The sequence below is a fragment of the Megalobrama amblycephala genome, linkage group LG4, assembly GCF_018812025.1.
Source record: "Megalobrama amblycephala isolate DHTTF-2021 linkage group LG4, ASM1881202v1, whole genome shotgun sequence".
NCBI lineage: Eukaryota > Metazoa > Chordata > Actinopteri > Cypriniformes > Xenocyprididae > Megalobrama > Megalobrama amblycephala.
Genome location: NC_063047.1, coordinates 56,357,876 through 56,376,334, shown reverse-complemented (window position 1 = coordinate 56,376,334; position 18,459 = coordinate 56,357,876). Strand labels below are relative to the sequence as shown.

The window sequence follows — 18,459 nt, the reverse complement described above, 5'->3', positions numbered from 1 at the left end:
GCAGCTACATGTGAATCTAGGGTTTCGGGGAGTTGTTTCCTACTTTTGTCAAAGGGTACAGCTGATTCAGGAAAATGGGACTGACATGAGGAAGCGAAACTTATGATTCAAGCGCTTTTAAGTGTCATATCTGATCTTGTGGTAAAAGGAACCACAGTTTAGCTCCTGAAAGCCTATAGAGCTGACCAGAATGTTCAATATTTGCAAGACAGTGATAGAAAGCCAAAAAAGAACTATGTAGTCTGTATAAATGTTCTGATTAAATCTGATGTGACAGATGGCTCTGCATATATGCCAAAACCTGATCTTGTTTATGAGCAACTCACCATTGAGGGTTCCAATTTTACATTAAAGTCCTGCATTGCTCTCTTGTGGAGTTCTTTGCAAAAAGCGGTATACTCAGGGCTGTCTGGCTCCCGGTACGTTACAATGAACACAGACTAGAGAGATTGGGGAAAAAAACAAAAACAGTCAAATAGCTAAGAGTCAGAAAAATAACATAACGTGATCTGACCTGTAGGCAAATATTCAATTCCTGACACAAGAAGTCACTGAGAATTGTTCAAGGCATTCAATAGCTTAGTCTGAAGAACAGACACAAATTTATGTCACTATTCACCGATAATCTTCACTTCCAGAAGTGATCACTGAGTCAGTTAACTAATCATTCAGAGTGGTTTTGTGAACCTAATCAACTGATTCAAAAAATTTATTACATATTTAAAAACTTAAAGGGATAGTTCACCCCCAAACTGTCATTACTTACTCATCCTCAAGTTGTTTCAAACCTGTATGAGTTTCTTTCTTCTGCTGAACATAAAAGAAGATATTTTAAAGAATGTTGGTAACCAGACAGTTGACAGTATCCATTGACTTCCATAGTAGGAAAAAAAATACTATGCAAGTCAATGGCTACCGACAACTTCCTGATTACCAACATTCTTTAAAATATCTTCTTTTGTGTTCAACAGAACGAAGAAATCATACAGGTTTGGAACAACTTGAGGGTGAGTAAATTTTTCATTTTTGGGAGAACTATCCCTTTAAATTTCAGTCTGTTTTTCACACTATTGTATTTCTTCAGAACACTAATATATATATATTACCACTCAAAAGTTTGGGATCTGTAAGATTTTTAATGTTTTTAAAAGATGTTTCGTCTGCTCACCAATGGTGCATTTACTTAATTAAAAATACAGTAAAAACAGTAATATTGTGAAATATTATTACAATTTAAAATGACTGTTTTCTATTTGAAAATATTTTAAAATGTAATTTATTCTTGTGCTGGCAAAGCTGAATTTTCAGCATCGTTAATCCAGTCTTCAGTGTCACATGATCCTTCAGAAATCATTCTAATATGTCAATTTGCTGCTCAAGAAACATTTATTGTTTACAATTGTACAAAATATTTGTGTACAATATTTTTTTTCAGGATTCTTTGATGAATAGAAAGTTCAAAAGAACAGTGTTTATTTGAAATCTAATCTTTTGTAACATTATAAATGTCTTTACTGTCACTTTAGATTTATTTAATGCGTCCTTGCTGAACAAAAGTATTAATTTCTTTAATTTCTTTTCAAAAAAAAAAAAAAAAAAATTCGTACTGACCCCAAACTTTTGAACGGTAATGTAAAATGTTACAAAAGCTTTGTATTTTAGATAAATGCTGTTCTTTTGAACTTTCTATTCATCAAGGAATCCTGAAAAAAAGTACACAACTGTTTTCAACATTGATAATAATAACAAATATTTCTTGAGGAACTAATCATCATATTCAAATGATTTCTGAAGGATCATGTGACACTGAAAACTGGAGTAATGATGCTGAAAATTCAGCTTTGCATCACAGGAATAAATTACTTTGTAAAATATATTCAAATAGAAAACAGTTATTTTAAATTGTAATAATTTTTCACAATATTACTGTTTTTACTGTATTTTTAATTAAATAAATTAAGCCTTGGTGAGCAGACAAAACTTCTTTTAAAAACATTAAAAATCTTACCGATCCCAAACTTTTGAGCGGTAGTGTATATATAACACACAACACTTTTTTTTCTTCAAAATTTTTCAAAATTTCTCCTTTTGTCTTCTAATGCATATTTCATCCAGTCATACTTGCCGTGTATTACTGTTCTGATCCCTGATTTTAAGTGTTACATAATGTGAAGGTGTTTCTCTACTAATGCCAGAGTTATCTGATATTAATAATCTTATCTTTTGGTTTGTGTCTATTCAGTCAAACAAATAAAGTTAGGTGTGGGATATAAAATTACTCATGCTGTGATATAAGATTTTGGTCATTCCACCCACCCTATTCTTCACTGCATTATGACACTGACACATTGACACTACATATACAACGTCACTGTCTTTTCATACATAACTTTAAGTTGTCAGTGTCAACAGTGGAATATTTGAAAACTTAAGACATTTTAAAATTGTTAGAGTTATGTTCTGTTTCATGGACTTTTAGTTTGTATTTCCTTGTTTCCCTGTGTTCTGTTCCTGCTTACTTTGCTTCCCATATTTCTGCTTCTTTTCTGTTTCCTAGGTGTATTTATGCCCTTGTTTGTTGCCATGGTTACTGATTGCTTTGAGCACCTGTTTCTTGTTCAGTTTATTTTCTCCTGTGTATTTAAGCCCTTTTAGTTCTACTCATGGTCCAGAATCGTGTTTTCTGTAGTGAAGCTTTTGCATTGATTCCTACCTTCTGAATTGCCTTCTTAGACTTTGTTTTTGTAAATAAACTAAATCTGCTGTAATTAAGATCCTCTATACCTCTTCCCTTGCCTGCATCGTGACAAAAATGAGTCATTCCGGAAGATAAGATTCACACATGTGAATGCTCCATTGATGACAACTTGGTGGCAATATTAAATGTTCATTGAAAAAATAAAATTTCAGTCATCAATTACTCACACTCATGTCATAAGGCTTTTGTTCATCTTCAGAACACAAATGAAGATATTTTTAATATTTTCTCATCAAACTTTAATGTACCTAATCTGTACCTATTAATTGACTAAAACTGTGGAATGCTAATTGGTCCTCACAATTTAAAACAATGAAAGTCTGTTAAATAAATGTCTATCAGTATTCTATCCAAAAAAACCTGTTATAAATTTTCACATTAGAATGTTGGGTCACACTTTATATTAGGTGTCTTTAACTACGCTGTACTTACACAAAAAGATAATTGTTAGGTATAACGTATTGTGTTCATGTTGTATTGCAAAACAATTGCTGGTATTGGGGTGGGATACGGGTTGATTAGGATTAAGGACTGTTTAAGTTGTAAGGGAAGGTTCAACAGTAAAATTATAGATGTAATTACAGAAATGAATTACAGCAGTATAAGTACAATGTAAAAATGTATATATACACAATAGGTGCATGGTGTCAAATGATTAATTTAAATGTTAGTATATAGTAGTTAAAAGACATTTAATATAAAGTGGGACCAAATGTTGTTTAATGCACATTAAACTGCCAAAAGGAACATCTCCAAATCAAGTTTCTCTAAAGTACACTCTAAATGGTTTCTAAGCAGTTTGACTCAATTATCTGTCAATAAAAATATTATAAAGACTGATTTTAAAAAGCATGACAAGAAAGGGTACATTTATTGGCACAAAGTGATTTTGATGGAAATTTTGAAGTTGGTTTAAGAAAAAAGACAATTAAACAAAAAAACAATCAATAAATGTGGTGCTGATGTTTACATTTACACCCAACAACACAAACAGATATACATTCTCTGCCGATTATGATACGCATGTGCAATTTGAAGAAAAATAAGTTACTTTATTACATTAATCATAATTAAAGTAACTACAATGTTATATCTTTCATTGTCAATTAAAGTAAGATAAGCTAGGGGGGATGAGGGGTGGGGGGCCCCAAATGACGTGTGTCTAGGGGCCCCACTGAACCACCCTAGCCTTCTGCCCTTACTTATTAGGAAAAGTAATTCACTTTTATTTTGTACATTCTATTTAATTGTTACTTCCAAATGTAATTTTTTATATATAACATGCAAATCTTTTTTTTCAGTGTAGCTGCATTAATTAGCCTTAAGAGAAATGACTGCAAAAGCACACATTTAAGTAAATGGAAGCCTAATGGATTATTCTCAATCAAAGCAACCAGGAAGGCTTTCAAACTAAGTGAATATTAGTCATATTAATAAAACCTGTCTAAACAACTTCAAATTTAATTTGGCATTCAAGAAGCACATTAAATGAAAAAACTCACTGAAATCATACAAAACCTTGAACCACAATGTAAGGTTTTTTTTATTTTGCATGTTCAGAAATTTAGTTTTTCTTTTCGTTGCCTCAGGGCAAAGTGCGATAAGGGGTACTTTTCCAGGGTGTTTTGGACAGTACCTCACATTGACAATAATGTGTTATAAAAAGGGAAGATGCGGGTGTGCAGGAACACCCAAAGTCATGTGCAAAAATTGTAACATACACCTCTACTTCACAGCAGAGAAGAACTGCTTTTTGAAGTTTCATACGGAGTGAAATCTTATTACATGAAGTACATTATATGACATGACAAACTACATGATACAAACCTGTGCATGTATCAAATTCAATATATCAATGTCTTTTAAGTTTTTTTTTTTCCTTTTTACGTAATGATTTCTTGACATTTTTTTTTTTTTTATTGTAGTTTTGCACTGCTCTTTGAGCATTGTTTTATGTTAATTTTCTGTACCATTGTTGCACAACGTTGCCCTGAGGCAACGAAAAAATATTTTGGGGTGGGGGGGTCAAAAACTTTTTTTATCAATAAAATGTTCTTTTTGTGAATTTTTTTTTTTTTTTTTTCATGTGCCATCAACATGTGTGCAGTAGAGGGTTAAGCAACTTCTTGAATGATCTCAAAAAAGCAAAAGCAGACAAATGTCAATGATGAGGTTATGGCTAAAGCAAAGCTCTGTAGTTATTATGGGTATTATTAATGATACCTGAAATAGCTTGATGGGGTCATTCCACTGTATCGCTGAACCCTGCCAGGGCATCGGAACATCGCCACTTAAACTCTCTGCAAACACATCAAGGTAGAAGATGGCATAGTCCTCTGGATTCTTCACCTCATCCTCAAATAGCTTCATTATTTGGAAGAACGTCTGTAGAGGCCCACATATATACACGACTATGGTAGAAAAAAAAGTAGAACAAAACAAAACAAAAAAAACTTTAGATAGAAACTACATTTTTACAATCATACAGTAATGATTTTAGTAAACTCAAAAACTAGAAATACTCAGAACTAGAAAACCATGAACACAACAACCATATAAAGATGACGAAAACAGACAATGAACAGAAAGAATGCAAACAGAATTCAGGCATGCAAACTTGAGACAAAAAAACACAAGAAGTGCGTTGTCATTTTTGAATGGTCACTGTTGGCATATAATGAAACAAATATTGCTAAAGTCAACAGATTTTACTAATAGACCTACCAATCTCTGTGTAAAAATAAAATTATGATGCTGCAGTCTTTCTTAAGTCATTTTTACACCCCTCTAATTTGGCTCCAACTCAAAATTGTAATTTTGACCCCGTAATTTTGACAAATGTTAAGTGTCACACAGGGAATTCTGGGAATGTCAGTTTACGTTTTTAACACTGTAAATTATAAGATTACTTGTTCTTTTTTATATCTAGAAACAGTTAAAATTGCTAATAGTACTGCTAATTGCAGTAATTTTACTGTAAAATTACATGAAATTTACAGTTTTTCCCATATAGTGAAGGAAACTTACCATTAACCAACTAACAGGTTTTTACTGTAGCACTGTTACAGTCTTTCACTGTTAAAATTATAATAATTTTTACAATGCAGAGATTTTTAGTGGCAAATAAAACTAAAAACTGCTGTATGCACAAATGAAAATGATTTGGGTTTTCTCTTAAGAAGATGCATCAAATAACAAAGGTGTACTCTTCCATGCTGCATGGCACCATATTGATGCACACGTGAAATCTTGCATATGTGTGTGTGTGTGTTTTCCTTGGCGTCTACTATGCTATGGGCATTATTTCCATTTGCAGTGTCTTTCAGTATTGCATCTGCCAGCTCAGGAGCCAGACTCCCAGTTAGCAGACATTTCCTTAAGTGTTAGACCAAAGCCGTCCCGTCTGCCTCTCAGCCTCCAAATTCTAAGCTCTTCCAGCGTAGCGTAGACAAACGCACGCCAAGTAGTCCTGCTGTCTCCTGGATGCGCTCCAAGACAAATGTACAAAAAGGCAAGGAAAATGTTCAACGGTGTTATAGAATTTATAAGGATCTGCCTGAGCCTGGCTGATACAAAGCCCATGAAAAATGTTTGAGAACATTTTGTTTCAAAAGAGTCTATGATGAGATTCTGATGTTCTTGGGGTTTTTGAGATTTTTTGCACGTTTGCACCAGGTCGTTTTTGTTAGTCGCGCCAAAGTCATTTGTTTGTTTTGTGAACTGCACAAAAGATGCTGCTGTGTTTTGTTTATTCAAAATTGTCACAACTGGAGTCTTTAAAAATAATTTGATATCAACTGAAGAAAAATAATAAATGTAATTGATTCACTCTATCATCTCAAGACATGTGTAAATTTGATATGCCGCGAGTCATTTTTTGAAAGCATTGTATAGTTCCCTTAAATGCAGGCTTTACAGGAGTGACACACACTGGACCATTATTGGTGTGATTGGTGCGTGTTTGGACTGTGTGTAGTGCCCCGCATCTGCAATAGATCGTTCAAGCGTTTGAAAGAGCTAATGCTTGCTCTTTCATATACACATACATAAACACAGCTTGGTCTCCTATTCAGCTATTTGACATTTGGTTTTAATCTGCTTCCATTCATTTGAGAGGCAAAAAGATGTAGGATTGAAAAATTTTACCTCTAGAAAATCTGAAATCTGAAAAAGGCTTTCAGTGATTTCTGACATCTAATTGTTTGCTTGAACACCTTTTGTCATTATAAAAAATAACGTTTAAATTATGATTCAGTAACAGATTAATCATAGAAGCATCCCTATTACTACTGCTCATACTTCAGGTTTTTGAATGTTTAAATGACTGAACGATTGGATTTGAGTCTGGTGTGTGCTGCAGAGATGAATGATACACCAAATTGTGTGCCCTTTTGCTTTTGTTGAGGGATTTTTTCGACTTGAGCCAGGAAACAAATAAAGCAACCCAGCAACAGCATATAGTAATGTGCTAAAAAAACACTCAGAACACACTAGCAACCACAACCAATACAACCATCCTTGCAAGCTTTGCGCAAGCCAGACCTGCTCATAGTTTCTTTAAAAAAATAAAAAAAAATAGTGGTTACACTTTATTTTAAGGTGACATAGTTACATTGTACTTTCTCAAATAAGTACTGAATAATTACATGTACTTACTACAGGGTTACAGTTAGGGTTTGGTTTAGGGATAATTACTTGCACCATAAAAAGATCATAAATTTAATCAATTTGATTCTTGCACTGTAATTCAAATTTTCAGAATCCTTATGATTGTAGTGAACAGAACCAAATTCAGAGATCTTCATCTATAACTCCAATAGCGAATACTAGGGCTGGGCAACGGGCATTGACAACAAATTTTATGATTCGATTAAATTTCGATTCATAAGCTTGTGATTTGATTTTGATTTGATTCGATATTGATTAGATAATGATTAATAGGGGCATATCAGTAAATGGAAAATTTCCTAAAAAAGCATATCTCTCAATGTTGCAAACTATACAGGGAACCCCAGGTGGTACATCACTATAATATTAAAGGTTAAAATTAACTTATTTGTAGGCTACTTACATTTAAATTACACATAAAGAAGGTTTTATAATAATAATGTTGGACCCACTTTATATTAAGTGGCCTTAAGTACAGTGTACTTACATTTAAATTAATCATTTGATACAATGCACTTATTGTGTACATACAAGTTTTTACATTGTTTTAAAAACACCTGCATGTAATTACATCTGTAATTAATTTCTGTAAGTACACTGTTGACCCATCCCTTAACCCTTACCCCTACCCTTAAACCTACCCAAACCACCAAAGCTTTCCCTAACATTACCCGTATCCCACCTCAATAGCAGCAAAAGTGTTTTGCAATTCAATATGAACCCAATAAGTACATTGTACTTATTTTTTGATGTAAGTACATAGTAGTTAAGGCCACTTAATATAAAGTGGGACCATAATGTTATAATAATAATTTACATAAACATAAACATTTAAATGGTGGCTGCCATAAAAAGGAATAGAGATTTGAATAAATGAAGGATTGATTCAAAAACACATTAAATATTGAACAGGTTAACGAATATGCAATATAGTGACTATATTTAGCAAAATACTCCTCTCTAAATTCATTTTATAGCTGACTAATGAGTTTTTACAAATTGAATGGCTTTTCTGAGGTAAATGTAACATTGTGACATTTTTTACAAGCTGTTTTATTGTCGTCTTTCTGCGGTTGAAACGCAGATTACGCGATTACATATTTTATGTGCTCTGACACAATGTACTGTGGTTCTCAGGTGGGCAATAAGTGTTTGAGTCCAGCTTGCAACATTTTCTGGTCCCACTTCCCTATCATTTCCTGTCTCATTACTGTATGTCTAACCAATAAAGAGGCTAAAAGGCCACAAAAACAAAAAAAGGAAGGAGAAAAGGTTTGTGATGATATTTCACAGCCTCAGGGCCGATTATTATCTCATCAATGCATGGAATGTAAGTTCACAAACTGAACAAGCCCAAACAACAACAACCAAAAACATGAATTAATATGACCTCAGGGTCATAGCAACTAAACTCATTGAGGAAACAGAGATAGACATTCTGACGTCTCTGGCCATTAACCACTATGTTATTTTGAGATGCCTTTGCAATTCATTTCACAGGGCTTTTTACAATATGCTTTAAGATTGTCAGCATATCAAATATGATTAGACTGTGAAATGCTGTATCATTGAAAGAATAAATCATGTTCCCCTACTGAAGGTTATACACATCTAAAATGGTTTATGCATATATGAAATGTTTATAAGATCAATATATATAAAAAACAACCATTTAAGGATGTGCTACAGTAATTTTACCACAGGTGGTGTGTGTTATAGTGAACAACAGTGCAGCAACATGGTGTGTGTTACAGTGTTTTTACAGTGGCCATACCTTCATGAAACAACGCAATGGCAATATATAAACACTTTTCAGGTATGTTCAGTAAAAAGCAAATGTATTAATAATAATCAGAATAAACAATCCACCAAGTAAAATAGTTTCTGTTCTACGTGGTCTATGTTCTTTTTAAAAAAGCTGTGCAGGTGAAGGAATGCATTTACCAACTTACAACAATTAATTTTCATTATTATTTAATATGCAATTTTATAAATGTTTTTGTAAATGTCTGCTGTGTTTATATTTTTTTCTTGGACATGTTTGTGGAGAGCTCTTATTAGTAAATACATAGTTGCAATAATGTAATTAATGCATGTGTCTGGGTTGATAAATGATTTTTATACCATCTGTTTAAATTGAGAGATGGAGTAGTGGAGGCAGAGTAGGATTAGGGCATGAAATATGTTGGGCTTCGAACCGTACTGTATGTCCACATTAGCATGGTGTTTTAAGTGTCGCAAATACCTTAATATTCAACAATATTATTGATTTAACCGCACTGACACTATTGGACGAGAACTGAACTAAGCTGGGTGAACTAAGCAGAACTGGTATAAAGATGCAATTAACTAATAATTGATGATCTTTACAACGGAACTGAATCAACACTAAACTGACTTCAGCTGAACAATGACACAATGATTTTCTGTTAGAGCTACTGTACAGCTGAAATTAACTGCTTGCATCATTGAATAATTTTCCTGTCATCACTGTAAAGCTGCTTTGAAACAATCTCTATTGTATAATGCGCTATCTAAATAAAGGTGACTTGATTTGACTACCTACCCTGAAGCCGCTTGCCTTATTTTATTACAACAAATTTTTAAAAAGCTTGTTTCAGATTCACCTTATAGCATTACTGAAGTTAAATCCAGCTCAAAAGGTTGTACATGTCGCCGCCTCACTCTTTACTTGCAATATGTTAATAAATGCATCTTACGAGTGAGTGGCTAATCAGGATCTGTAAGCAGCCAATCAAGCTAACAGTAAAACAGCAACTGCAAGCAATTAGCCATAAAAGTACTCTAAATGTTCACACACTATAACAGGGTAGTTAAATGTCAGAACAATCTAGAAATGTTGAATGGCTCCCAAAGGCTACTAAAAGATAAGGTAAACATTACCCGATAAATGTCATCTGCTGATGCTATCACTAATTTTAGTGACGTACTACAGTAAACACACGCTACACCGCTGATAAAACCAAACCTGACAGAGTGAGGTTATGATAAGAGCAGAAATCTGGGGGCAATCTAATAACAGTATAAAATTAAACCATACATCAACACAATTTCATTTTATATTTATTAATGTTTAAGGAGCATACTGTAAGTATTCTTTATCAAGCAATGTCAAAGACAATGACCGTTAACGTCTTTGTGCAATACTGTAAGCAACGTGGGGCTTTCCTTTGCCTTGTGTGTTCAAAGGAGACACTGGGAGACATGGATTTGTGTTGCCATGGCAGTGTGGATTTAGCAACGTAAACCATTGATCTGACTTGTTTAGACTGAGGGATGAATACTTACCCAAATTCACATAAATATACTACACTTCTGATGAAGACACTCTAGCATAGTATATCTGAAAAAAATGTTCTTTTTATGATTGGATTTGTCATATTTTAATGACTAAACTTAGACAATCATGTATGCTGTGCAAACCTAGTTCATAAACTATGCAGAATTCCAAATCATGAATCATTCAGACATTTTAAAACAACAAACTTCAAGTTCATGAGTAGTCTGCGGTTGTTTAGGTCAGTGCATTCAGGCTGCTTAACGCAATTCCTACATCTGATATTTCATGAAATATGATTTAAATGTTGCAAATACAATGTAGTCAGTCCATTATTTACAAAACTCCATATATAAGGCACCAGAAATACAAAATTGGGAAACAGAGGAACTATCTAACCAATAAATGCGCTCTGACCATACTGAATGGGCTGCATCTGGCCTGCCAGCTGCAGATGTTTTCAGCCCCCAACCAGACATAATCCTCTATTGATTTTATGTGTCACCGAAATACAAAAAGAGCTGCACTGCAGGGATAATACATTTATCAACATGAAATTGTGCTTATGTCAGTGACTAAATATGTCCTCAGTTCAACAATTAATTGGTTTTATTTAACAAACATTTTCATCACATGCAACATTGGTGCCCCCTCAAAAACTGCTCAATCTCATCAGTAATAATGGTCTTAAAAATTTAATAAAAAACATAATTATATTTTTATAAACTAATTACTTTAAAGTGAAAACTGAGCAACTTTTTGTGTCTATATTTAGAAAGAGAAAACAATAAAGAGATATAAAAATCTAAATGTGAAAATCTGTATATTTGTTGCCACACTCCTTTAATATCGAGTGTTTCTTCCTCTGTCTGAGAGCACAGTAATCTAAAATATTTTTGGGATAAAGAAAAAAAAGGGTGAGAGAACAAACAAACAAACAAACAAACAAACATTGTTCTCATGAGTTATTTAACTTTGATTTCATCATTTTGGAGTAATGGCATTTCTCCACATCCTGATATAAACAACAAAATCTGGAGATCTGGACTTAACGCATCATATACTTTAGTATCATTATGTAATTAGTGTTGATGCATTGAAACTCCGTCACCAGCTGTGTGTACTCTCTAATTTACTATAAACTATTTTAATTAATGGAATTAAAATACATTAAATTGTGCTGCGTGAATCTTAAGGGAATTAAATAAAAAATAAGCCACTAATATGCTGAGTGAAGACACAAAGACCTCAGTGACATGTGTTCTCCTCATTCCATGTATTATTTCAGTCATGCCAAAATAACTGTGCTTGACAGCTCAGGGGGTTATGAGAATGTCAAGCTCCATAACAAAGCAAGAAATCAAGCTGAAAATAATGAATTTGAAGGTATCCTGCAGCACCTTAATAAGTTCAACAAAGAACTATGTTTTTATCAAGAATCATTTATTTGAATTAACATAAAAGAACATAAAAGTTCAGTGTATTTGTTTCTGGGGTCTTTGAAACACCAGGTGTAGTTTTGTAAGGAATTTAAAAAATAAAAAGTTCTTAAGTTATTCTGTTGCTCAAGATATCTAAATATTTTCTGTTGAATTATATCTTTTAAAATCTGCCTACACATTTTCAATAGTTAAAGAACTTTTAAAGAACTGTAAAAATAAGTGTTTTGTAGATAACTGAACACAAGTAGATGTTGACTACATTGCTTTATTAACAGTGAATAGGGTGCATGCCCTCCTGTTTTAGTGGTACTGTAAATAACTTGCACAGGGCACCACAGGTCCAAAAATACAGCCTGGGGAAACACAGGTGGTGTTAGTCCTAAACCAAAGCTATCAATGACTCATTGTAGTCTTCAGACTTTAGACGAAATGGACCAAGAAAATCAGTGTGGGTGCCATAGAGGGATGCTTTATGCAATAACACAAACTTGCTTGCTTTATTGATTAAAGAAGGTAAATTTTCTGTGGGTGGGAGGGGTGACAGTGACCAAACCAGATGGTAGGGACGTGGTATTTTCATATATGTTATTTTCCAAAGTATATGATAGTACTATTTCTTTTAAACCATTACCATAGCATATGAATACGCAAATTTACTTATTTTCCACACTGTCCTTTATGTGATGTTTGCTTTCTAAAAGAAGGTTTAGAGATATCCTTCTATATATGGAAGGATGCCTCATAGAATTCTGAATGTTACATTCTACAAAATATATTGTCACGTAACATGAAAATGTGGTAACGTCTAAATGAACTGGTTATTTAATTAATTCAAAAACATTACTTACTAAATTAACCTGAATATGTTACACTAGGTTTACACTTATTAAAGTAATTTCCTAAAGGTCAATTCAGGTAGAAATATGTTAAATATATGTGTTGTGTAATATGTATTGTGTAGATGTACTGAACATATCAGTGGGGTACCACTGGACAGTGATGCATCAGATGGCATTGTTTACTGTATTCATGTACCATGGCATTTCAAAGAACATCACTGTTTTTTTTTTGTTTTTTTCTGTTGTATTCTTTAAAATACATTGATTTATGTTACATGTAAACAGATTCATTTATTAGATTCATTGCAAGGCTATTAACAAAAATTACGTTGGTTGCAGTGTTTTTGGACATGCATGATGGTAGTACCAGCTATTCTTTTCAGTACCTTGGAGTAACGTAAATACCATGGTATATGAATTTAGTAATCAGTACAATGGAATATAGCCACCAAAGGACCGTGACACTTTCTTTTTAGTGGCTAAAAGCTAGCAGCTGTATCAACGAAACTGTACGAACTGAATCTAAACTTACTTCTCCCGCTGTCCTTTATAAATGTGATGATGTCTTTATAATTGAAAGTTTGTGGATTTTCGTAAGGGAAAGCCTGCACGGTGATGTTTTCTTCTTGCAGAATCGTGTAAATGCCCTCGGAGAGGAAGTAATGCGGCCGGTCGTCTTGTTTTAGGTCGTGGAAGATCATCAGCGCGCGACTGCTCCAGTTAAAATGCGTGTGCAGATAATTGACAAAGTCTCCGAGTTTCGTGGTGGTCGGGCCCGTCCTGACAATAGTTTTAAACTCGTCAGACCTATCAAAACCATACGCTGGTCCTCCCGCGGTTATCAGGGGGAGGTTCCAGTGGGACGCGAACCGTCCGACCGATGCCACCGAATACGTGCAGCCGGGTCCGAAGAACGCATCTGGTTTGTTGTAAAGTTTTGTGTCTACTGCGATAGTCTGTGCCTCGTTTTCCGAGCAAGAACCAGAGGAATCCTCTGTGCTAAAATTTAGGAGGTTGATGGTGTGTCCCCTCAAAAGTCCGCTCTTCTGAATTTTCTCTTGAGCCATACGTATCGCGGGGAGGACGCGCGGCAATGCCCACGAATACTTCAGATTGTCGGGCAGCATCACCGCTACGGTAATATTCCTCTTTTCTGTTCTGCATTCCGGTAAGAGTACGTGAATAAGCAGCACAATGAAAAAACTATATCCCATCCTAAATCCCGATCTTAAGTTGGCAAACAAATCCTAGTTTGAGCGCGCCAGGTAAGAGGATTTAATCTTCTCAAATCAAACTTCAATGAGAAATATCCTCTTTTAAATGAAGAGAACAATCCATTAGTGCCGTCTTTCTTCCTTGTAGGCCAACTAGATTGCTTGACAGAGTCTCCTGGTGCTTTATATGATGGACTTCTCGAGTCCAACTCCACAGTGAGATTCAGTGTGCGTGCGTGTGTGTGTTTGTGTGTGTGTGTGTGTGAATCTCCAGATGAGCGCAACTTCACCGCGCGCGGCCCTTGCACAGCCCCTACACGTCATGACAGCTACTAACCGATACACTAGTTAACGGCTCCCTCTGTCTGCAGGTCAATTAACCGCACTCCTACATGGAGTTGGGATAAATTTCATGGGATTTATCACTGTAAGAAATTTTTAATAGTAGTCGTTACTAAATTCCCTAACTTAGTGTAGCCTACTCATTTGAAAGACAGCTACAGCTACAGAGCTTTGTCATTTCTTTCGACTATCAGTTAGCCAGAGGAAAAGATTAAATCCATCCATTTTTTAAATCAAATGTTGCAAATTTTATTTAAAATGTATACCATTTTGAAATGCTTAAAATTCAATCGAGGTGAGTTGGGATCGTGATAGGCGATGTTTGGTACAAGTAAATTTGATTACCACAATTAATTCATGCAGAAAATTTAAACTTATGTTCAAGTTTTATATAGTGTTATAATATGTGTTATATGTTTTATAAAGTGTTACCCCACTACCCAGAATGTTCCCAAAAATGAGGGTTCTAGCAGAGGTGTAAAAAGTACCTGAAAACCATACTTGAGTAAAAAGTACCGATACCTTACATCGAAAATGACTCCACTACAAGTTACTGTAACCAATTCCAATACGACTTGAGTAAAAGTCTTAAATTATCTGATTTTAACAGTACTTAAGTATTTTACTCATGCTGAATGTAGGGTTAGGAGATGCACTAGTCCTGAGAGACATGCCAGTGAAAATAAGAAACAATTGATTTGTAATTGATGAGAAATCATATTTGTTTTCTAAAATCAAAATAAAACACCTCAATATTGCAATAAATCAAGGTCGACACAACAACCATTTAAACGTCTACAAACTCTCAAGTCTCAGTTGAGCTCAAGTGCACAAAAAGGCCATAAGTAAACCAATATCCTTCAAAACAGTCTTGTCAGTATAGCGGATAAATAAAACAATTAAGTAAAATTAAGTAGTCAAAGTCTACTGTATGTGCTGGTTTGAGCCTCATCACCAGCTGCAGTCATTTCCTCATCTAATAAATCAAACACCTGCGATCAGCAAACTACCTGCTAATGCACTCACATTCACGTATTCTTGTTGACAAGTTTTGGGTGAGTAAAGGCAAAATGTACAAGATATAGTGCATTCAGTGCCCTAAGATGGCAATATCACTTCTTTATAGCAGAAATAAAATGCTGCAGAAAAAGTTAGCTGCCATGAAAAATGTAATTTGTAATTGCGTAACTCATCACAAATGTAGTGGAGTAAAAAGTACATTTACTTGCTCAAAAATGTAGTCAAGTAGAGATTAAAAGTTGCCAATATCTTTGATATTCAGTACAACTACAAAGTAGCAAAAAAGATACTTAAGTATAGTAACTAATTACATTTACTCAAGTACTTTACACCTCTGTGTTCTAGGAACTTAGGTTGTTACCATAAACAGGGACGTTTAATGTGACAACCTAACAAGAATCTAGGCCAAACTGTTTTGTAGGATATAAATATAGGAATATTATATCAAAGTTTGAGACAGAGCACAAAAGAAGTTAAAGACGTTGAAGCAAAATGTGTTACAGGATAACACTAGCCTATTTGTTTTCCCAATTATATTCTAAATACTATTATGTATATTGTCACTCAGATTAATACTCTGCATTTTGTACAAAACTTATGCATGTTTTGTGCATTATGTTTATATGGCAAATGTTATAAATGATAAATTATGATAAATTACAGTATAAGTTGTTGAGAGCATTTGAGCAATTGTATTTATTTGTGTATACGGTGATATGACAAATTCTGACAACACATTTGCTGGTCTGATTTACAGTTTTGTTTTAAGTATGTTTTAGTGATTCGTTTTTTTTTTTTTTTAATCAAATGGTGGCCGTTAGGAAGATACTTTTGAAACAGTGAGAGTTAAGAGTGTGCAGCAAAACCAGATAAAATCCCTGTTGAACAGTTAACACTAGAATTGCCATTATATAAGTTGCCATTAGAGGTCAGACAAGTTTGTATTTGTAACTACAGAAGGAGGACAACTGCCACCACCACCACCAATAAATAAATAAATAAATAAACTCTAAAATAATAAACTACAAGTGTTCATGGAGGGATTAGACACTTAACAGAATTTTTATGTGTTTTAAAGAATTAAAACAGCACCTCTGTGATCCAGAATCAACAAAAAATTTCACTGTGCTCTGCAGAGCTGGAAACTACAGTGTGGTTGCCATGAATTAACTTTCATCCAAGGCCAACAAAGATGCATAACCTGGTGTCAAGAGCTCAAACTTGGACCCTGAGCAATGGAAAAAGCAGTGTGATCTGATGAGTCAGCTCTCATCCTACTTCACACTGTATGTTCGGGGAAAGTCAAAAGAGGCCTTCAGTTGACCATCTACTATGCTGCCCCTGAAGTGGGTACATTAAAACATTTGAACCTTTAGAGCAACTTTTGGAGAAATGAGTGCAGAACAGATGTCCACCTTTCTTTCCTCAAAGAACTCAGTGTCCTGGTTTCACTCTGAACATAAAGTAGTGACACAATCCAACGCCACATTTTCATGCCACTCAAATACTGCTGTCATTGAAGCAAAAGAGGGACAACCCCAATATAAATGTTTATTTATTTTTTTTCACTTAACTCTAATTCACTTAAATTGTTAAAGGGTAAGTTCACCCAAAAATTAAATTTCTGTCATTAAGTACTCACCCTCATGTCGTTCCACATCCACAAATTAAGATATTTTTGATGAAATCCGAGGGTATCTGATCCACACATAGGCAGCAACGTCATTGCACCTTTTGACGTCCAGAAAGGTACGGAGCCCCTAAAGGGACAAGGTGGTAGAAAAAAAAATGGGAAGGAAGGAAATTTTACTTGGTGGTGGAAAAAAAATTTGGGATGGGAGGAATTTTTTTTTTTTTTTCAAATCTTTTGCGTTCCCTCGCAAAGATTGCGTTCCCTTGCAAAGATGTTTTGCGTTCCCTCGCAAAGATGTTTTGTGTTCCCTCGCAAAGATGTTTTGCGTTCCCTCGCAAAGTTATAATCGTTCCCTTGCTGTGAGCTCAGACAAACACTTCCTCTTTAATGTCCCGCTGGCTGGCAGTAGTGTTTTAGTTAGTAACATACGTTAATAATGCACACAAATAATGCGCGGCTCATAGAGTTTGAACTTGTTGGACTCAAAAATGAATGCAGTCAGTGCTTATGTCAAGCAGTTCGGTTGGTAATATATTCACAGATTCGAGCTTCCCGGATTAATAACTCGTGAGCTCAACGTTGTTAAAACACAAATGCAGCTACTTCCAATCATAGTAGCCTAGACAACAAGCTACAACAACCCAATTTCCCTCAAATGTGTTTTATAATAAATTGGTCTCTATGAGCAGGCGGCGGAGATACACGCCTGAAGGGACCGTCTGAAAAGTGCAAAACCCGAAACCCTTTTGCTCATTTTATATTACGAAAAATACTTCACTGTAACATACTGTACTGGCACCAAATTCAGTTCATACATCACTGCTCTCCTGCTGGTTATAGGTACTACAACACTTAGTTTGGCAAGTAGCACTTAAAGGCCTTCTTTACACAAATGATGTTGGTACACAGCTTACATACAACAGCTTTTGCATGATAATGGCTTACTGGATTTGATGGCATTACAATTTATTTAATATTTTTACTAATAACAGTTAAGTTATTATTATATTATTTTATTTAATAATTAATAATCATAAACGTTATGCATTTTTTTTTTTTTTTTTTTTAAATCAAACTAAGTGTTGGGTTTTGCACTTTTCAGACGGTCCCTTCAGGCGTGTATCTCCGCCGCCTGCTCATAGAGACCAATTTATTATAAAGCACATTTGAGGGAAATTGGGTTGTTGTAGCTTGTTGTAACCTATGATTGGAAGTAGCTGTATTTGTGTTTTTAACAACGTTTAG

At 34.5% G+C, this 18,459-nt stretch overlaps 1 protein-coding gene across 1 annotated transcript in view; it reads right to left on the bottom strand.

Moving 5' to 3' along the window:
• The window catches only part of npr2 (natriuretic peptide receptor 2), a 65,885-nt gene extending 51,398 nt beyond the window's left edge, over nt 1-14,487 (bottom strand). Inside the window, exons 1-3 of the mRNA XM_048190158.1 lie at nt 13,538-14,487; nt 4,982-5,169; nt 327-440 (exon numbers count right to left, since the gene is read on the bottom strand). Of these exons, the coding sequence (XP_048046115.1) occupies nt 327-440; nt 4,982-5,169; nt 13,538-14,219 (984 nt within the window). The 5' untranslated portion in view covers nt 14,220-14,487. The remainder of the gene's footprint in view (nt 1-326; nt 441-4,981; nt 5,170-13,537) is intronic.
• Nucleotides 14,488-18,459: the final 3,972 nt, after the last annotated feature.